This window comes from Ammospiza caudacuta, chromosome 6 (genome assembly GCF_027887145.1).
Source record: "Ammospiza caudacuta isolate bAmmCau1 chromosome 6, bAmmCau1.pri, whole genome shotgun sequence".
NCBI lineage: Eukaryota > Metazoa > Chordata > Aves > Passeriformes > Passerellidae > Ammospiza > Ammospiza caudacuta.
This window is the reverse complement of record NC_080598.1, coordinates 59,306,068-59,328,486: the sequence shown is the minus strand read 5'-3', so window position 1 is coordinate 59,328,486 and position 22,419 is coordinate 59,306,068. Positions and strand designations below refer to the sequence as shown.

Sequence of the window (22,419 nt, the reverse complement as noted above, 5' to 3'; positions counted from 1 at the left end):
CTGTTCCTCCACTCTGAAGGCAGCGCTCATTTTTGGGTTTCAGCATCCCCACTCAGCATGTGATACCAGTTTCTTTCAAACCAGTGTTTGGGATTTTAAGCACCACTGGTGTAATTACAGCCATCAATTTCTCCAACCCACCAAAGATCTCCCCACTCTTCCAGGTGCACTTAGGAGGAGAGAATGAAGCTGCTTACAAAATTCTTGGGTATTTTCATGCAGGAAATAATGCCAGTTGAACAGTTCTCATACAAATTAGCTGCTGTTGGTTGAATACATTCATATCTGCTATGAAAAAGATGGCTCTATCAGCTGCTTCTTTATGAGCTTGTTCTAAACCAGTGATGTGACAGTGCAAAACTACTTATTTTCTGTTTCATCAAGAAGTAATTCCTTCAGGCATTAAGATGTGACATAAAATCTTTTACTAAATTGAGCAATTTCATTAAGTTTTCTGTGAAGAAAGCAGGATACAGCATGGAATACAAAAGCTGTTAAAATGTGCCAGGGGAATATCATTGGGAAGATAACAAACTTTGCAAGCCATAGGCCTGTATTACACATTTAAAACATTGTCTGAAACATTAAATAACCACAGAAACAGTTTTATATAATATGATTTAGCATCTGTTGCTCAAGAACTCAGGAGCAAACATTTACTCTTGTCTGATTAATATTAGGAACTTAAAAAAAAATAAAAGGCATTCTTCTGATGACTGAAATACATTCCCAGGGGGAATTTAAGCACCACTGTTTTTTTCCACAGAAAACCTCCAAATAAAACACGGCCAAGTATTGCCTGGAGAGATTAAACACCAGGAAAGCTCTACACAGCAGAGATTCTCACTTCAGGCAATTCACTTTTTCCTGCTTTTGAGGGAGGTGTTGTGAACTCTCACTCTCTTCTGCACGGAAGAAGAGATCTTCAGAGATGCTTCCTTTGTGAGGGACCTTTCCACAGCCCCGGGTTTCCATAGCAACAGCTGAGCATCCTCTCCACCCGTCAGCAGAGACTCCTCCGTGGGGCTCCAGCAGCAGGAGCGCACGGTGGCCGAGTGTCCCCCACGCAGGGTCCCCACCAGGCTCAGGCCCTCGGTGCTGCAGCTGAGCAGGTGGATGTCTCCTGTGGAGGTTCCCCCGAGCAGGAAGAGTTTCCCTGCCTTCTCGTGGTAGAAGCCTCCCACCAGGTAATGCAGGCCCTGGTTTTCAGTGCTCACTGACTCTCTGGCATCCAGGACGTGCAGCAGGGTTATTGGCTCCTCGGTGTCCAGCTGAGCCGTGTCCCACCAGCAGAACCCCTCATCGTGTGTCATGCAATAGACCTGCTTGTAATCCTCCCCAGCCCAGCCAAGAGAACTCACTGAGGAATCTGAATTGCAAGTGGATATCAAAGCATCATCTTCATTGTCCTTGTTGATGTCAAACACATTCACCAAGCCATCGGTCGAGCCAGACACAACCAAATTGGGTTCCACAGGATGAAAACAGATTTTGGTGATGTCATCATTGTGACTTTCAGAATAGACTCCCAAGGGCTCTTTGGTGGCACTGGCACAGTCTGTAATGCCTCTTGCATCCCAAAACACCAGAAACGTGTCCTTTTCAACCTTCTCCGTTCCGGCACACACGATGAGGTCGCTGCAGCTGACGTCGAAGCTGATGAAGGCGTTGGAGGGATAACCACTGAACACCTGCACTGGTTTCTGCGTGGCTGAGCGAACGTCCCAGCACTTCACCGTGCCCTGGCTGCAGGCTGAGAACACCAGGCTGGCAGAGGTGTGTGCAAACCTGACCCCGGCCAGGACCCCGCCGCGGGCGCCGTACTCGCGCAGGAGGCGCAGCGTGGCCCCGTCGTACACCCTGAGGGACTCATTGGAGCAGGACACGGCCACCAGGGGGCTGGCCCCGGGCTGGGCAGCTCTGGAGGTGTGGATGTCCAGCAGGTAGGCGGGTTCCTCGCTGGGCACGCAGCGCCGGGCGATGCGCAGCCCCGCCAGCTGCTGCTCCACCTTCTCCACTGCCGACATCCCCCCAGCAACCTGCAGCAAATAAAAGCCAAGGAGAGCTCTAATTACAACATTCTTCAACAGGGTTACCTTTAAAAACTCCTATGAGGAAGCATCTTGTGCAGAGGTGATGCACGGAGATAAAATTCAATCATCCCCATGTCCTCCCCACACAACTTCATTCACAGGAGCACAGGACAGGAAAGGGCTCCCTGATTGAAGGAGTTCAGTCTCTCGTGTCTGTAAGCCCTACACCGGATAATCCCCTTAACAGATTAAACAGTCTATCTGGGAAAATCACTCAGCTAAATTTGCTTTATTATTTTTATAAAGTAACATGATGTTCTCCACAAGTGGAAACAAAATGAAGTCACCCCCTGTACCTGAGGAGGAGTCAGTTCTGTTCGAGGAAGCACAGCCCACGAGCAGCTGCATCACTACAGCTCCAGGAGACTTCTTCAGTGAACTGCTGTGCCGAGGGACGGGCACAGGGCAGGCAGAGAGCAAGACTAAAATGACACAGCACTGCAGCCTGAAATGGCCTGGTGAGGTAATTTCACAAGTATTTAGGTGCCCAGTGACGCACAGAAACACCTGCCAGGGTGTCAGGGACCACCTGAACAGGCAATGTCACCTGTGGAACTCACTGCAATTAAGCACCTCAGTGTTCTCTGAGCCTCCTGTAAAACCACAGACGTTTTAGTGCAGCTGATAAAAATCTTCCCTTCAGAGGCAACTCCTCTCTGGCACTACTGAACCCTCCTAGAAACCCAAACTATTTCAGCAATGCACACAAATGCAAACTTTACCCAGCAAAACCAAAATTAAACAAAATTCTCTTGGATTCTCTCACAAATTCACTTCTAAAATATGCCCTAAAAAAAGGAAAAACATACTTTTCCTTTCTATAACACAACAGAAAATTCTATTCTGTAATTGCAGTAAAGACTCCATCAATCCAGAGTCAAGAAGAGCACAGCAGCATTTAAATTTTAAAGAGATATTTGCAATAATTTTAGGGATTCACAAACTACAACCATTTTTTAAAGCAAGATGTAGGTGTGTTCTTACAGTCATCCACTTCTGTCAAGAACATAAGTTCAATGAGACCACTATTCTGTGTTTAAAAAGAATCCACACCTAAATATTCAGGGAATCACAGCAGGTTTTAAGGGGTCAACACTCCAGTGACTTCTCACTGGTACTGATGTCTCCTTAAGGGCTGGACCAGCAGCCAACCCCAGGTACCATATGCATGAAATGACCCTTTAAAAAAAAATCCAAAGAGAAAAGGAATAAAAAAATCAGGCAGACACAGAATGTGAGAAAACATTCTCATGCCTTCCCAGCTGTTCTATCATCAATTTTTCTGCAAATTCTCCAGGCTGGATTTTTAGGGGTGGAATGTGCAAGTTTCCATGTATTACTTGCTTTAGTTGCAATTATTTTAATTGCCTATGAGAGACCGAAAACAAAGGAGAAGTTGCTATGACAAAGCTGCATTCTGCCTTTTTTTTCCCCCTTCTTGGCATTGTTTGTGGTTTCAGGGGTTTGCTTTCCCTCCTCTGGTTTGGTGTACACAAATATTCATGACACCATGTGACAAACCAGCAAATTCTTAAAAAACAGCTTAAGCAGGCACACATAAAAACTTAATTCCCAAGTCACAAATAATCTCACTAAGCGATTTGCCTCAGTAATATCCCGACAATGAGGTCCCCAGGTTAATCTTCTACATCAAAGCAACCTTTCAGAGCACATCTACCAGGCATTTTTGCCATAAAATGCAGACATCCTGTGGAAACTCCTTCCCCCTCTGAAGCAAAGAAGTTGAACGTGTTTTCTGGCATTACCCTGTGCACAACCTACCCACAGAACTTGTTCCTTCCTTACTTTTCTGGGTATGTCCTCAAATGAAAAAAGCTTTTACTAGAACTATTACATAAAGCCAACTGCTCCTAAATGCTGTTTGCTACGCTGCTTAAACACAAAACTGTTAAACAGCCATGCAAATTAATAATATTAACTGAAGAAATAAAATATTTTTAACATCATTAATTAGGAAAACTGCTTAATTCAATTTACTGAAGAATTACAATGGAAGGTTCTATTTAAATAGAGTTTCAAACACACATGCTTGAGGGTGGGGAAAGGAGTTTTCGTAAACCAGCTCTCCTGCAGTGCTATGGTTACTAAAAAAATCTGGTTCTCTCTGTGAATTTCTTGTAAGAAAAATATAGTTTTCCAAGCTGACCTGAATTTTAAGCTCTAAATATTCAGACTTCGTCTACTCAAAAGGCCAAGTAAACTCAAACAGACATGTTCCTGACAAATGTCATCCATTTGGAAGGCAAGCTGCAGTTGTTTAAATATTACTGACTATGATAGAGAGTATCTTTCAATAAGCAGTTTCTACAAGGCTCATGTCAGAGCTTTTACTGCTGGGGAAGGTGAGGGAACTCTGAAAATACCCAGAAGTTGTAAAAAGCCAGAGTCTGCAAAAGGAGGTTCATTCAGTTTTAATAATATTTTCTGGGAAATAAAATTAGCTCAACACAACTCCCAAGCTTTTGCCCAGAATGACTTAACTACAGCTATTCTGAAATAGCAGAAAATTATGTGCATGTTTTCAGACAGAAATGCAATTTCTACCATCAGGAAGGTGAAGGTTCAATTCTATTTCCACTGCAACAACTCAGACTTGTGTTCCATGGCAGCCAGGTTTTTGCTAAAAACTCAGTAAAATGTCTGCTTTAACAAGAAAGTCTTCAGACTATTATGAAATTGTGATTGAAGGTTATATAAACAATTCATGCTCAAACTTCAGGGTGTAGCTGCCAGCCCTTCCTTTTCAGAAGGGGAAGTCTCTGTTGTATTTTGATGGGAAAGTTTAAATGGCAGGAATAGGATCTGTGTTAAATTTATGAGACAAATAGGAAACAATGGTCTTCCAAACACAATAGGAGATAACTAAGCACTGGACTGCAGCCACCTACAGAGCACATGCTCCTCTGCACTGAAGCACTTTCAGTTCCTTAAGCTCAACAACAGAGGTATCTGTTTTCCAAAGAATCCTTTGGCAAAATCAGAGTCTGAAATGTTCTGGACATAGCACAACAGCCAGTTTGATCAGAGAGGAGAACTGCTCATGTCTGTATGACAAACTGTCTGACACAAAGAGTTGTACCAACAGCTTGCTCTTGGACTACTCCAGTCTCAGAAAAAAAAATCACAGAGGGCGCTGGCAAAAAGCTCTTCTTTCCCCATGGACCCTCCTCTGCTCAGAATGTGAGTTAATTCATTAAATTCAGGTTTTTCAGCTTCTCCAGCAAAGTCACCCACAGTCTGGACCTACAGTCTCAACACTGACAAAATGCAGGGGATGCCAAGGTGCCAGGACACCCCCTCCACCACTGGGATGTCACTCCAGCACCTGGCTGGCTCTGGCCAGTCACTCGTGCCTGACACAGAGGTGCAATCCCATCCTTAGGGATCACCGTTCCTTACCTGGAACAGCTGAATCTTTCAGCAGCATCCACACCTGCATCCCCTGAGCCAGGAAAAGCCACCTTTTACAAATTAAACCTGAAACTTCTATGTTATTGTATCCAGATTTGGAACTGCACTCAGGTGATCTGTTCCATGAATTAAGTACACAGTTACATGCAACCCCTGCACATCCCCTGGATACCACAACTACCAGAAACAATAAGCTTCTGGAAGGACACTCAAAACTCATTACATCTTGGGAGCTCAGAATAAATACCATTCTCTGAAATAACCTAAAATATTTTGACCTCCAGGGCATCCTACAAGGCTCCTTTATAAAAGAAATAAACTCAGTGTTTAGAATAGAAGGCACGAAGTGGAAGTGATGCCAAAGAGGCAGGACAGGATTTTCAGATGCCTTTGTTATGTGTTTTTCACTGGTGGAGTGTGGAAACAACCACACAGCAAGACTAGAAGCAAACAGCTGTGCTAAAGGCAGCCCTTTCCAACGGAGGAGAAATAAAAACAAAGCACCTATCTGCACAAACTAAACTTAACATTGTCCCAGCACTTACTGCTGTGCTGTTTGTGCAGCATTCTAAACTCTGCAGCTTCAGTTCAAGCCAACAGGCTCATCAGTCCTCTTCAATCCAGAACACTTTTCAAAAGATAAACCAGCAAATCATAAGTTATTTCCCTTTTCCTTTGAGTGGTGCACAGAAGATGCTGCCAAGTTCTCCTTTCCAAAAGTGAATGTTAGCTCAAAAATATATAGAAATACAAAATTTCCTTTGAAAAATACAGGGGAAAATGGCACATTCTCAAAGATTTAATCACTAACATAAGAGTAACTTACGAGTAGGAGGGTAGAAACACGTAATAAAAATGAAAGAGACCTGTAGTTCTGGCAATCTTCTCTGCAGAGGTCAAACACCAAAAATAGCAAGGGATCTGAACAGCAGCAGATGAAATCTTGCACTGCTCTTTCCTACCACAAACAATACAAGCAGACCCTCCCTTTATTTTCACAATTATTACAAGTTCCAGAGCAAGCTGAGAACAAAACCAGAGCTCTGGGCAGCGGGAGGCAGCTCCTGCATGCACAGCACATGTGGTTTGCATTTGGGAGCAGCAGAGCTGCCAAGGCAGGCAGAACAAACACTTCAGGGATGCATTTCTCCAGTGCAGGCAGAACACAGCACTGCTGCACTGCTCCAATGCAGGGAGAACAAACACATCAGGGATGCATTTCTCCAGTGCAGGCAGAACAAACACATCAGGGCTGCACTGCTCCAGTGCAGGGGGAACAAACACATCACTGCTGCACTGCCCCAGTGCAGGCAGAACAAACACATCAGGGATGCACTGCCCCAGTGCAGGGAGAACAAACACATCAGAGCTGCACTGCTCCAATGCAGGGGGAACAAACACATCAGGGCTGCACTGCTCCAGTGCAGGCAGAACAAACACAGCACTGCTGCACTGCTCCAGTGCAGGGAGAACAAACACATCACTGCTGCATTTCTCCAATGCAGGGAGAACAAACACATCACTGCTGCACTGCCCCAGTGCAGGGAGAACAAACACATCAGAGCTGCACTGCTCCAGTGCAGGGAGAACAAACACATCAGGGCTGCACTGCCCCAGTGCAGGTAGAACAAACACATCACTGCTGCATTTCTCCAATGCAGGGAGAACAAACACATCACTGCTGCATTTCTCCAATGCAGGGAGAACAAACACATCACTGCTGCACTGCCCCAGTGCAGGGAGAACAAACACATCACTGCTGCATTTCTCCAATGCAGGACAGAACACATCACTGCTGCACTGCCCCAGTGCAGGGAGTGTAGGGGGATAGAGCATAAGTAAATAAAGGTAATATAGAAAGTAATCTTACCCCCTAAAGAGTTGCAGCTGAGCCAATTATTAGAGATTGGGAGCAGGCCTGATGTTAACAGGCCACAGCTGGAGCCAATAAGCAGAGTGTTATAAAAGAGTGGATGGGTTGGCTGAGGGGGACTGGAGTCAGTTGGCTGCTGTGAGGATAAGGAGGAGTCAGTGCCTGGAGGAGATACCTATGAGAAACATCAAGGAGGTACAAAACTCCAACAATATGGAACCTCAGCAATATAATGACAACAAGGGAGAACACATCAGGGCTGCACTGCCCCAGTTCAGCAGCCTGCAGAGACCCCTCCTCACTGGCACCACTCCCCAGCAAATGACCTGAGCACAGAGGGGAAGCACAGAACACCCCTCAGGAACGCTCAGTTTCTCCAGCACACACTCTCCCATTGCTGGGTTTGTTGTTTCACCCAAGCAGAGGGAAAAGGGGTTTTTCCAGCATGCCCATAAAGCCTGCTGAAGGCAAAGAGCATTTAGTCATCAGGCAGGAAGGGAAAAAAATGCACGAGAGGCTACACTAAAGTGCAGAGACAAGATGTAACTGCCAAGAGAATTATTTCATCCTCTCCAATCAGCTACATCTCGCTTCCAAATGTAAGGCACAGTCAGAAAGAAGCTCCATGTAATTCTTCATTTGCAGTACAGAGAAAATTGTATCAGTAGAATAGAAAGAGGAAAAAGATAAAACACAAAGTCTATGGGAAGATCAAAAAAATTAGGTCTAGCAAGCTACTTGCTTTTCATGAAATGAATTTGTGTCCTCCCACCAGGACTGAGCTTTGGGGTACAATCCTGGTTAGCAATGGAGAGAGGAGCTGTAGGTGGGAGAGAGAACCAAGGAAATGGCCTTAAACAGCATTGGCTGGAGGGAAAAAGTAAAAGAGGTAAGAAAGAATAAAGGGAAAAAGGCCCAGGTGCTCAGTGCTTTGGGATTCAATAATTAAAAAAAATATATAAATGGAAACTACAACTGTTCTGAACTCATCTTTTGGGGACAGAAACAAAACCTTTTTTGAATATTATACTGGACATCCATGAAGAGAGAATGCAAAAACAACTTCTGAACTGGATCAAGCATAGCTTTAAATGCATAGATCATAAAAACCATAGAGTGACTATTTTCATCAAAAGAAAACTTTCAGATTGGGGTTTTTTGGCGTAAGATTCTGCATTCAAACTAGAAAGACCTATCCTGATTTTGCAACACTGGAAAATATGGTGGAGATCTAGTGAGATCTAGAACATTTAGGCATGCCTTCAGGTCCAAAGTGCAATGAATTAACATTCAAGCTTGAGTAACTGAAAGCCTATTGACAGAAATACATGAACCAAAGAGAATGCCAGATGACCAATTGAAAAAGTGTAGAATAATCCAATGTACAATTAAAAAACTCAAATAAGGTAGAGAGCACTATACAAAACCATAAAAATGCCAAATTACAAATTTTGGCTTCAAAATTAAGGCAAATTTATTAAAATATGATGCTCAGATTGCTAACCTACTTTCTCTAGAACAATTTAGAAGACCCTGACATAAACACGGGAAACGCAGTTTCTAACTACTCTAAGAAACTGTGTAAAACAATAATGCAAACACATTTGAGAACATCCCTTTTTCAGTCTTCTCTTTTCATCCAATTCCATGCCTCTGACACAGACCTACCAACAAAGGAGCCACAGAGGCAGCTGTCCCTGAAATGCCACTGTGCCAGGAGCAGCTGGACACAGCCAGAAGCCTCCTGTGAGGGGGAGCTTTCCTTGCAGTGACCTCCCCAGGCAGAGGATGTGACTGCATCCAGGTGTGGCTGAGGTGGTCATCCAATAAAGGAGTAATAAGAGGATAAGAGATGCTCTATTTTGCTCTCATGGCTATTCTCAGATCAAGCTGCAGCAGAAGCAATCCTATTTCATAAAGGCAGGTCTGAAAGAGTCCCGGGCAAAGGGGAAATTACAGAAAGAGATACTGCAATTGGGCTATTTGTATCCTAAATACAAATATTATTCTAAATACAATATACTATGTTTTCATCTTTTTTTCTGGCAAAAAATACTGTATTTAAAGACACTCTGAAAGCTCATCTATGCCTAAATTGCACTCTCAGAAGCTTCTGAACAAGTGAACAAATGCTGATTCCTCATGTGGACTCTGGAGAACAGGGAAGCTGCCCTGGTGCTGGGCCCTGGTTCTTGCACTGAGACAGGGGGGTCAAAGATGAGCCCTGTGCCTGCTCCTGTAATGGAACCACAGCTGTCCTGGCAATCTGCTGCAGACCTTGAAGAGAATCCAAGTCTCAGCCTTCTGCATTTGTGCTTATCTCATCAGACCACAGCCACCACAGAAAAGTCATTTCCTTTCTCCTGTGAGCACCTCCCACCGAACGCATCGCACCGAGATGATTCTCGTAACCACAAACAAGGGAAAGAGGATCCAGGGCTCATCAGCCTCTCAAATAACAGACAGCCACAGCTGCTGGCACTCAGACATGGAGCTACAATGGTCACCTGCATGCAGCATTCAGTTTTGACCCCTTCACACTTCAGCACAGCAGCCCAGAGGAGGTTCGTGCTCACAAACAGAATTTTCCTTTGTGAAGGGGTCCAACAGCTCTGCTGTGTGACTGGGCACTGAGGTGGTCATTTCAAACCAGACAGAAATAAAGGATTTATCTAAGTGGGTTTGAACAAGAGCCTGGCCTAGAAACACTTCCCAGCCCTGACTGGGACAGCTTGCTGAGCAATTCCCAGCCAGGGCCAACATTCACTCCTCACCCTCCCAGTCAGTGAAACAAGAACAGTGCTGGCCCAATTCACAATCCTTGTGCACACAAACATTAGTGAGTACAGCCAGCAGCACACTGTCACACAAGAAGCCTTGTTCTGAATGTCCACACTGCAGAATACAACGCTAAAGTCACTGTGACACCGTGGTGCACCTGCAAATTCCACACTCACAAAGTGCTCTGATGCCCTTTCTATTTTGGGATTACAAGAAAGGACTCCAAGAGAGATGATTTTCAGGGCCATTTTAAGCTGAACAAAACACCACATGAACAGGCAACACCAATGATCCACCCTACAGAGAAAGGTGAAAGGAAAAAATTACTTACACAGCTGCATGAATAATTTAGTGACTCTGAAACAACACCATTTATTTCCTTCAATTTAGACACTGTCATTTACTACCAGCATCCTCATACAGAAGAAACCTGGAAATAAGTAAGAAGCCTTCCCAAAGATTAATAAAACTTGCTGAAATTCTTCCAAATAATTTATTTCTACACCACAGGAAGCCTGGGAAATTTCAGCCTGAATTTAGCAGCAACCATAATAAAAGGATATAAAGAAACTGCTGTAATTGGAAAAAGAGCTTCTACTACCACACACTGGTGCCAAAATACCTACAATGACATAAAGTCAATGTTTTATTTACTAGAATACTTCAGAAATTCTTTCACAACAGCAATTTACCTTAAGTACACTTCATTATCAGAGCTCATTCTTCGAAACACAAACTATTATGTTTTCAGGACTCTTTTCTTAACAACCCAAGCTTAAATCAGTCACTGCTGAACAGGTGAGAAGATTCCCCTTCAATGCAGATGTAGGGGAATACAAGACAAACAACATTTGTGTGCTTGGTAATTCTCCCCACTCTAATATTGTCGCAGGCATCTTTCATGAAAAATCCTTTCCTTAGGATTTTTCCTCCTGAGAAGCTGAAAGGCCTCAGGAGTAAAATGTAAACATTGATTATCTGCTGCTGTGGAATGCAACAGGTGCATCTGTGATTGGTCTCATGTGGTTGTTTCTAATTAATGGCCAATCACAGTCAGCTGGCTCAGAGAGTCCGAGTCACAAACCTGTTATTCATTCTTTCCTATTCTATTCTTTGCCAGCCTTCTGATGAAATCCTATCTTCTATTCCTTTAGTATAGTTTTAATGTAATATATATCATAAAATAATAAATCAGCCTTCTGAAACATGGAGTCAGATCCTCATCTCTTCCCTCATCTAAGGACCCTGTGAACACTGTCACATAATATCACTGCCCAAGCAATTCTCTGCAGTTCCAGATGTGTTGCAGAGGCACAAACATCTGCCAAGCCCAAGCAGGGAAAATGACTTCTCCTCATTTTCCTCATCTTCTTCCCCAGAACTTGCAGATCACTAAAGTGTCTTTGCCAGTCACATCCCACAATATCAATTTTTTTTTTATATTTAGCTACTCCAGAACATCCCCACGTCAAGGTAATTTGTCAGACCCTCTCCAGTTTCAAAGCAACAAGAGAAACCTGAGATCCCTGTGTGCCCGTGGCAGTTCACAGACTATCAGTTTCCAAAACATGCTCTTTGTGCACAGTCTGACAGCTGGAGGCTCTACTGAATCTTTATCATGCCCTAAGCTCAATTTTCAATGCTTTGCAGCAGACAAAAGGGAAAGATGTCATCTAAGTGACAACAGGAAGATGGAAGAGGCTGAAATAAGGGGTTTCAGAGCTATGTTGCCTTCATCCTGATCAGGAGAATTTACTTTTGAATCTCCACAAAAGATGCTAAGGCATGGAGGATGTGGACATTGAGGCCATGCAAGGCACTTTCTTCAGCTCTTTGTTTTCAGGAGCCTTTAGACAGGGAACCATACATTGAGCTCCAGCAGCAGCTTCACCAATGCCATAAAAGATTTTTTTTAAAAATCAGCTTTTACTTTTCATGACACTCAAATGGACAGTGATCTTCCATACTCCACTGGAAGTTCACATTCAACTGTTTTTTCACTCTTGAAGTGATTTAGGACTCAGTCAAGAAATAAAATCAAGAAATGGAAGGACAAAGGAGAAAGTGTGCAGGTATTGATACTCCACATTTTCTGATCGAGAGATCTGCTGTATGCAGCAGCACAGACAATCCCGGCTGGCAAAACCAGAACTCCAAGTTTTTGTTAGGACCCACAAACCCCGAAAACCTAGGTGGGGAATTCACTTTTCTGAGATCCACAAACACCTTCCCAACATCTTAAGCAGCCTGCTGCCCCAAAACAATGCAGGGATAAAAAGCAAAGCCAAGAGCCTTTTGCATTTTAATAACCCTGCTCTCAAGCCATGTTTGTTCTCAATGCTGAATTAAAGCCACATTTCACAGGGTCATAGCAGACTCCCAGCAGTGCCCTTTGCTGAGGGCAGAGAAGGAAGGGTGAGATGCTGCAGGTAATGGAATGTTTATTCCACAAGAAGTAGCTGGATGCTTTGCCTTGTGTAGCTTGGCAAAGACAGAGACTGAAGGGGATACAATTACTATCTACAAATACATCAAAGGAATTAATGCTGGGGAGGGAGGGAGGGGAGCTACTCAAGAACAATACTGGCACAAGAGTTTAAAAGTATAAACTGACCATAAATAAAATATGGAGCAGAAATCATAAAGTTTATCTTACAAAATACTTCCCAGTTATTAACAGTGGGGGTAAAAACTTTAACTGCCTCCATCTGCTTTTATAACCCCGCCAGGCTGGCACCCAGCACTGTCCTTGCACAGCAAAGAACCCAAATAGGAAGGCAGGTTGAGAAACAAGCAACTCTGAGATAAGCTGGCTCATGATTCCCTTCTGGAAGACACCACAGTGCCAGGCAGACAAGAGCAGGACACGTTTTTTGCTCAGCCCATAGTTTCCACAGCAGCATTAGGAATTTAGTAAGAAAGCATGTGTGTGCACAGAGGTTCCAGGTTAAGGTGGCCTCCTCTGCACGCTGCTGGAGCTGTGGGACAGCGGCCCAAGGAGCTGAGCAAACAGCCACACCTAAAGCCCAGGTTTGGGGGGAAAAGCCCAAAAATCGGGGGCAGAGCCCTGGGGCTGTCATTCCGCTCTCGGCCACCGGGTGTCGCCAGTGACCGCCCCGGAGCGGAGCGGATTTACCGACACAATAATAATTAACCGGGAGTTAATAGAGCACCGGGACTTTTCTTCTTCCTTTTAAAAGTCTCCGTTCCTCAAATCAGACCATTAATCAAAAATCACAGCCTTCGCTTAGAACTGCCTAGCACGAAAAATGGAAGGAAAAAAACCCAACCAAATTCAACTATGCCACAACTTTTCTTTGTGAACTATCAGAGGTTAAAAATATACAAGTTCTTTAATAAAGTCTCATTTGGATTTCCATCATTCAGGCTTCATACCAGATGCAGCTCATATGTCCACGCAAGGCACACATAAACACAGAAAATGACTGACCTGTGTGCATTTGTATTTGCTTTTAGCATCCAGCAAATGCTGAGTCCAAACACCCATCACTCACATTTCCTATGGAAGAGGGATCAACAAACCAAACCCAGCAACTACAAAACCCTTCCTCTCTCACCCTCAACCTCATTCCACTCTCCACAAACATTCCTGAAGCAGGACTGTTCAATGCACGTGCAAAGTAATAGTTGCCCAAGATATTAAACCACTAGAATTAACTTTTCTTTAAATCTGTTTTTCTCCCTTTCAAAGCTGAGTCATGTATTTCCTTATATATCCTGCCAGACACTGAATAAACTAAAATCAAATCCTCTTACCTCTAAAAACTCCTTCATGAACTGCATAAAAACTGAAGTCAGAATTGCTAGTAAGAGCGGTATGTTTCTAAACAAGAAATTTTGCTTTCACAGCTGCTTGTCCCTTCTGATTGCACAAAGGAGTAATAACACTTAATTCCAGCTCTCCCACTCATTCCCATAGCAACAAAGATACACAAATTATTATTATGAAAAGATCCTCAAATTACTGAAAAGTGAACAATACCTGAAGCTTCCTATTCCAGGTGCTGCCAGCACACAACTCCAGTTTGCCAATTTTAACTAAATGCTGGGCTATCTTCTCACCAATTTAACTGCTCACCAATGTACAGCACTTTTGTATCTTATTTTTAATGAGAAGCTGAGCAAGGTTTTGCCTTGAAATAAGAGGCAGGGGAAAAAAGAAAGATCTCAGTATGGTGAGAGTATGAGCTGAGATGGTGAGCTGCAGAGAGGTGCAAGTGAAAAGTTGTTAATCAGTTAAAAATATAAAAAAATTAAGTTTTTGCTGAAGAAATAAAGCAATTGCAAGAAAGGTTATAAACAATACAGCAAAACAATAATTTTACTTTATTTTTGTAAATAAGAGAGGAAAATGCACCAGGAAGAATTTATGTAACTCTTGTGTTTAACCCCTCTGTTGAAGGAAAGGGGACAGTAGCAGGGACATGAGAAGGGGAAGAGCTGAGGGAGAAGTGGGTGGTGGGTCAGGGTGGAGGTCCCTGAGGAGGGCAAAGGCATGTTTGTTTGAGGTTCAATTTCCTAACCCCACAAGGGATTGGGCAATATGCTCTTTTCCTGCTTTTCTTATATCCCCCATTGCCCATTTTGCACCTGAACTGCTCCAGAGTGCAAAAGCACACTCCAAACCTTGCCAAGACCCTGATTCAATTCTCAATGCTTCTTTTTAATGTCTGGTGTGAAAGCCACTAATGGGCATGTCCTCAACGGGAGAAGCTGAGCCCCAAAAAAACCATCTTTTCATTCAAATAAACCCAACTCTTAGATTGTCTGCAGAGGCAGCTTGGTATGAACACAGATCAACACAGCTGAGCAGCATGGTAGTGCTGATTTCCTTCTGTTTTGCCCTTTTTCTTTTTCTTTTTTTTTCCCCAGAAAAGCTTGGAAACATTATTTTTTATACTTCCAGTAAAAAGCACAACAAAGCTGGAGAATGCTGCCAGCAGGCAACAACCATCTGGTCTCTCAGGAGAGCTCCCACACAGCCAGGTACAGCCCAGACCCCAGGGCTGCCCTGCAAAAATGATGCAGTGAAAGAAAAGAACATTCAAAAAAAATTCATCCTGAAAGGTTGAGAGAATGGGGATTGTTCAGCCTGGAAAAGAGAAGGCTCTGGGGTGATGTAATTGCAGCCTTCCAGTACCTGAAGGGAGCCTGCAAGAAAGATGGAGAGAGACTGGAGTGACAGGACAAGGGGGAATGGATTTAAACTGACAGAGGACAGGAAGAATTTCTTCCCTGTGAGGGTGGTGATGCCCTGGCACAGAGCAGCTGTGGCTGCCCCATCCCTGGGAATGTTTAAGGCCAGGCTGGATGGGACCTGGAGCAACCTGGTGGAAGGTGTCCTGCCCATGGCAGGGGGTTGGAATGAGGTGATTTAAGGTCCCTTTCTATCCAAACCATTCTATGATTCTATGCTCTTTAAAAAAAAAATATTCTAAGCCACTTGACATCATCAATCCATGCACAGAAGAACTCTTATGTGGAAAAAAAATTAATATATTTATTTCCACAAGGTCTGGGACTGCTACACCTGTTTGTGTTTTCCTCCAAATGTGTTTTGTCTTGAAACAAACAAAAAACAACATGCAAACTTTAAACGAGCACCACGTAAAATCAGCACCTAGAAACCATGGGATTCACACAAACACAAACCTGTTTAATTATTCTGCTGACAGGGACAGTTATCTTCAGGAGCTGCTCTGCACACACACTTCACTGAATCTGATTATTCTCTTAAACAGGAAACCCACTGAAAATATGAGGAAATAAAAGGCATTAACATAACTTAGTTCTGAGAACAAAGTTTTTACAGACCTAAAAATCAGCATACTAAGAAATGAGCTTGTGTTTCTGCATTCTTTCAAATATGTAACACATATCTAGGAAAAATTAATCTAGAACTATAGGATTATGACCAATATGAGCCAGTAACAAAACACAGAATTGACAAGTCCACTCCCTGTATCTTGTAGGAAAAGTTAATTCTGCAACACAGCATACTGAAGGATATATGTTGATTATATAAAATAAAAGTTTAGGATATGGATATCACAGCTTTGGCAGTAATTTCTGTAACTACTTTTATATTCAAAACCATAGAAAAGTTTGTTTTCCTTTTTTCCCCAAAGAAGTAAAACTAGCAAACAAAAAACCCAAACAGCAACTTCCATTTCTTCTTCTGACCTTTTCCAGATTTGTCTGGGTGTGGGGTTTTTTTTTGTTGTTTCAGACTGTCACTGTCATTAATAAAGATTCCCATCTGCACCAAACCTGGGGGAGGTCAGGTGGTGCTTACAGCACAACTTCCTAGTCCATGTATTTCATTAAATCACAAATCATTGAGGCTGAAAAAGATATTTATGATCCAGTCCAGACATTAACCCAGCACTGCCAATGCCACCACCAAACCGTGTCCCCAGGCACCGCATCCACGTAGTTTGGGACACTTCCAGGGGACGGTGATTCCACCACTGCCCTGGGCAGCCTTATCCCTGCTGCCGTTCCTTACGGGATCCTTATCCCTGTCCCTGTCCCTGCCGGTGTTCCTTATCCCGATCCTTATCCCTGTTCCTGTCCCTGCCGGTGTTCCTTATCCCGATCCTTATCCCTGTCCCTGTCCCTGCCGGTGTTCCTTATCCCGATCCTTATCCCTGTTCCTGTCCCTGCCAGTGTTCCTTACCGGGATCCTTATCCCTGTCCCTGCCGGTGTTCCTTATCCCGATCCTTATCGCTGTCCCTGCCGGTGTTCCTTATCCCGATCCTTATCCCTGTTCCTGTCCCTGCCAGTGTTCCTTACCGGGATCCTTATCCCTGTCCCTGCCGGTGTTCCTTACCGGGATCCTTATCCCTGTCCCTGCCGGTGTTCCTTATCCCGATTCTTATCCCTGTTCCTGCCGGTGTTCCCTACCGGATCGTTATCCCCGTCCTGGCCGGTGTTTTTCGACCGGATCCTTATCCCTGTCCTTGCTGGTGTTCCTGATCCCGATCCTTATCTCTGTCCCTGCCAGTGTTCCTTACCGGATCCTTATCCCTGTTCCTGTCCCTGCCGGTGTTCCTTATCCCGGTCCTTACCCCTCTCCCTGCCGGTGTTCCTCACCCGGATCCTTATTGTGGCCGCTCCATGGGATCCCTGTCCCTGCCGGTGTTCCTTACTGGGATCCTTATCCCTGTCCCTGCCGGTGTTCCTTGTCCCGGTCCCTGTTCCTGCCAGTTTTTCTTATCCCGGCTGTGTCCTGGTCCCTATCCTACCGGTGTTCCTTACCGGGTCCTTATCCCTGTATCTGCCGGTGTTTCTTATCCCGGTCCCTATCCCTGTCCCTGCCGGTGTTCCTTATCCCGGATCCTTATCCCTGTCCCTGCCAGTGCTCTTTATCCCAATCCTTATCGCTGTCCCTGTCGGTGTGCCTTACCGGATCCTTATCCCGGCCGCTCCATGGGATCCCTGTCCCTGCCAGTGCTCCTCATCCCGATCCTTATCCCTGTCACTGCCGGTGTTCCTTACCGGGATCCTTATCCCTGTCACTGCCGGTGTTCCTTATCCCGATCCTTATCCCTGTTCCTGCCGGTGCTCCTTACCCGAATCTTTATCCCGATCCCTGCCGGTGTTCCTTATCCCAGCCATGTCCCGGTCTCTGTCCCTAACGGTGTTCCTCACCCGGATCCTTATCCCGGCCGTGTCCCGTGTCCCTGTCCCGGTCGGTGTTCCTTACCGGATCCTTATCCCGGCCGCTCCATGGAATCCTTGGCCCTGCCAGTGCTCCTTATCCCGGTCCTTATCCCGGTCCCTGCCGGTGTTCCTCACCCGGATCCTTATCCCGGGTCCCGGTCCCGGTCCCTCAGAGCCGGCCCAGCCGCCGCGTGCGCCCCGCGCGGCCGCCGCCAGCCCCGCCCCTGCCGCCCATTGGCTGCAGCGGCCGCCATCTTCCGTCCATGGAGGCGGGGAAGGAAACGACGCACAGGAAGGGGATTGGTGTAAAGGCGGAGGGGCGGGGCCATCCGGCAATCGCTGCTGTCTGATTGGCTGGCGCAGGGAAGCCCCGCCCCGCGGGCGGGTCGCGGCTGCGCTCGGCCGTGGCGGGGTTGGAGGAATCGGGAATGGCTGCGGGAGACACGCGGAGTGCGCCCTCCGGGACAGCAGCAACACGGAGGATTATTTCCTAGGAGGGACCCAAACGCGAAAAAGGACAAGAAGGTTAATTAGATTTTCCCAGATCCTTTTTATTTTTTTTCCAGTTAAACTTCCAGACAGTATTTTTCTCCTTTTCTTATTTACCAATTACCAGGCTAACACATCCAGGCTATGCTATGAAAAGGAATATGGCATAACTAAACATTTGCTTCTTTCAATGTTTTATTTATATTGCCTCAAGTTTCGTAATTCACAATTCCTTGTTCTACTCTGAATTTCCCGTTCAGCACTGATGAGTAGCATTAATCCACAACCTTGGATGGATGGATGTTATTCAGTGAGGAAAAGAATTTGTACCTTTATTTTCATAGCAGTTAAAAATCACATATATGGTCTTTTCTGATAAATGCATATTTACCAGAAATCATGTACCAACATGATGTACAAATAAATTACCAACATCATGTACAAATAAATTATTGAATCATATTATATCATCATATTACCAATATCACGGGCAAATAAATTATTTCAAGATGCTTTTTAAACATAGAATTATTTTCTTTAGCCAAGTTTGTATAAAAATGGAGATCTAAGAATTTAAGCTATGTATTGTTCTAGCAAGATAAAATATGCTTTAGCTAAACCCAATGGCATGGTCAAGTTACATGGACAATGACCATAGAGCATTATAAAAACACACCTTGTGGTTCAGTCTAATGCCACCTTAAAGCAGAAAGTCAATCAAAAGACTTGAAAATACTGACAATTTCATTTGTCTGTCACTAGCCACATGCAATATTTTAATTCTTCTTGCTCCAGTATAACTGTTATTTTTATTCTTTCTACTTATAAATAATGCATGTATTTATGTTCTACCAGTGCAATTATCTGTCTGTGACAGAGATTACCCTTTTCTGTTGTTAGCTCTGCAACATTTTGAGTAGTTTATTAGAACTTGCATTCCTGAGGAGTCACAGATGCACAGCTCACCGAACTGCCATGAAAAAGTGCCCATTTATTGTTTATTTTTGCTCCTTAGCAGTTATTTGGTTGACATTTTTACAGTGCAGCGAACATAGAAAAATATCTAAATACATCAAAGCACAAAGACCCCAATGACACACTCATGTTTTCATAGTGAATACCTTTCCCTCTTTGTCACCCTGAACTAAAGCCTGCTCACACTGCTGAGATTAGTTCTGAAGAGTTCCAAGCAGGAGGCAGATGATTCCACTGAGAACACAATATGCATTATAAGAATGTATTGCCAATATCAGTGTTACAACAATATTTTCAGCTGGTAGTTTTTCATCTGAGTTTCCTGGGGCAGTTGCCACGAATTCATCAAATACCTTCTGTTCATTGTTCACGTGGTAAAAACAGCTGCAGGATCAACTGGAAAGCCTCGGTTTACAGCCATGGGGTTGGTGCCCAGCACTCCCACACAAGAGCAGCTGGATTAATAGAAAATATTTTTTGGGTAGCACAGCAATGCTGCTGAGTCACAGGGTACCGAGGGCAGAGATGCAGCTGTGAAGTTTGCCTCAGGAATTGCAGGGCAGATGCTCCAGAGATCACTTTTAACTCTTGACAGATACTTTACAGACATAAGAGGTATTTTGAGAAAGGAATCTTTAAGATCCTCACCTTAAAAACAACTGAAGTCTAAACAAATCTGAGTTTCAGCGTCATGTACTCTAGGCCAGAGGTCAAGAACTCAAACAGCAAATTGTCTGGAATAATTTTTTTTTTCTTTTTCCTTTTTTTTTTTGTTTTTTTCTGTGTGTTTGCATCTTCCTAATATGCCAAGGTTATTTTGTGGCAGTGTAGTTTGGCTTGCAACTTTTTCAGTGTAACGATTTGTAATTAGTTGAGAGCTTGTATGTGCATGGAGACAAAGTGTTACATTCCAGGGATCAGTGAACACAACTCCATCAGCAGATTCCTGCAGCTGAAGTAGCAGAAGTGAATGCAGTTTGCTGGAGAAAGGGGTTTATTTTTAACATCTTTAAAAGGTACAGCTCACTGGTTTCACTTGTCAGTTCTCTGTTGGGGATACGGGGGAGGGAGGAGCTCACAAACCTCTCTCCGGCATTTTTTGGCAGTCTTATCTGCAGAACTTGACAAAATGTACAAGTGAGGCAAAGTTATTATGACTGATGATAATCAGGTTTTGGGATTCACTGAAAGCACTTCAATGCTTAATTGCCACTTAGTGCTGAATAAGCATTTAATAAACCAAAATCAAGGGCTGGTTAAATTATATACTGTAATTACAGAGGACAATAAAAGGAAGTTTTGATTGCAAAGTCAAGTTGTTGGGTAAGGACACCATTTTTAGAGGTCAGCTCAGAGTTAGCAGTGCCTGACTTCACACAACCTGAGCTAACTCCCTTCATCCTGCAGTAACAGAGATGTGTCTTTCATCTCTTTGCTACAGCAATCCTTAACTTTAATAATGCTGCTGTTGGTAACAGTGCTCACAGCTTCTCATACCTGCACAGGGTGCCAGGTTAGGATTTGATATTGGATCCTGTTGAAAGGAAAAACCTGGGCCCTGCACTGAGGGCTCTTCCTCAGCCTCCCTGTTTGCTGTAGCTGTCCCTAAGAAGGTGAGTGGATGTTCTAGGCACATTCAGGTAAGAAAACAGACTGCAGACACGTATTTCTGTTTTCCTAGTCATCCTCAATACCTGAACAGGCCTGCTAGGGGTGTACAGATTGAAATTTGATCTTTTTATTGGCAGTTTTGTTAGTGGCAAGAATTCCAGATTGCTGCCTGAAGCTGGGCACCAAAGCAGGAGCCTTCCTTCCACCTGAGAGGTAGCAGAGGGAACGCCCAAAGTTCACAGTTCACCCAATGCATGCTCAGTTTTTTCTGTGCTTGTACAGGGGCAAAACAGTGGAGCCAAGCTTGAGCCCTTGCCTTCCTGCTGGCTTTTCCCAAGAACCTCAGCCAACCCTCCCACGTGTGAGACTCCTGAATGCAAAAGGCATGCATTGTGAAGCAGCTCAGATCTGCTGCTTACTGCCCTTTGGGAGGGGCAATTCCTTGAGAAGGAAGATTTGTCAGATTGCACAGGCTGTACAGGTTTTTGTTGGGAGGGTACCATCTTGATTTTTGCTTCAGCATCTGATCTCCTTACCCCAAATGAGACAGATTGACACCATGATCCCTTTACAGAAGGCTGGTCCCCAAAAGCCAAGCTCAGCACAAGGCCACTGTATCAGATGTGTATTCCAGAACTCTCGATCCTAGAACAGGGTGATTGCATAACTATATATATATAAATTGTAAAATAATAATTTTTTTTTACATTGACAAGAAAAAACCCAGCAACCAGAGGTTTAAAGAAGGTGCCCAAACAGGCCACTAAGTGAAAGAGCCAACCTGGCCCAAAGCATTTATTATTTTTCTCTCAGCTGTACATTAGTGAGGTTAGTCAGCCTGAAGTCTAGACACAATAGCAACACTGACACACAGCCAGTGCATCAGGAAAGATCTGAGCTGCTGCTGCAAGGCAAGCACAGTGCAGTGCTAATTACCATCGCTGGGAAATCACTCTGAGTGCCAGAGCTGTTGACTCTGTGCTTTTACCACTGTCTTAAAGAGATTAGCAACTTTTCCACCTTCAAATCTTATTAGAAATGATCAGAGAAAGCATTATGTCCCATAAACATGTCAGATAAAATATTCTCACTCTTAAAGCTGGAAGTGTCAATTTGAGTAAAAGCTTTATTTAATTTAGAGTTTCAGCAGCTGCAGCTGATGTACTGCAGTCCACAGCAATAACCACTAAGCAATCAGGAGCCTTTGCAGCATGAATAATGCTGCAAACACTAAATCACCAAAACCAAATTAATAAAGTACCTGCTGCATCCAGTGAAGCATGGGAAACAGCATCCCTGAATTTCCAGTTCAAAAATCTTTGCAAGTTAGTAGAAATCTGGGTCATCATGTTCTGAAATTTAATCATTCTATAGGAGGCAAACATGATTACATCCCTTTGCCTAACAGCATGAGGTAAGCAATTGCAAAGGAATTCTTCATTACAGGCATTATTTTGGCAATCTTCCCAAGGCAGTTG

General features: G+C 44.0%; 1 protein-coding gene across 2 annotated transcripts; it reads right to left on the bottom strand.

Moving 5' to 3' along the window:
- Window positions 1–317: 317 nt before the first annotated feature.
- On the bottom strand, window positions 318–18,018 carry WDR89 (WD repeat domain 89). Of its 2 annotated transcripts, none has more exons than XM_058807583.1 (3): window positions 17,910–18,018; window positions 15,853–15,949; window positions 318–2,039 (listed from the first exon to the last, which is right to left on the bottom strand). In XM_058807583.1, exon 3 carries the CDS (start codon window positions 2,025–2,027, stop codon window positions 858–860), a length of 1,170 nt encoding a protein of 389 aa, XP_058663566.1. In that variant the 5' UTR covers window positions 2,028–2,039; window positions 15,853–15,949; window positions 17,910–18,018; the 3' UTR covers window positions 318–857. The 2 variants fall into 2 exon arrangements, with proteins under 2 accessions (XP_058663566.1, XP_058663567.1); XM_058807584.1 differs by lacking the exon at window positions 17,910–18,018 and adding an exon at window positions 17,610–17,627.
- Between the last annotated feature and the right edge of the window lie 4,401 nt (window positions 18,019–22,419).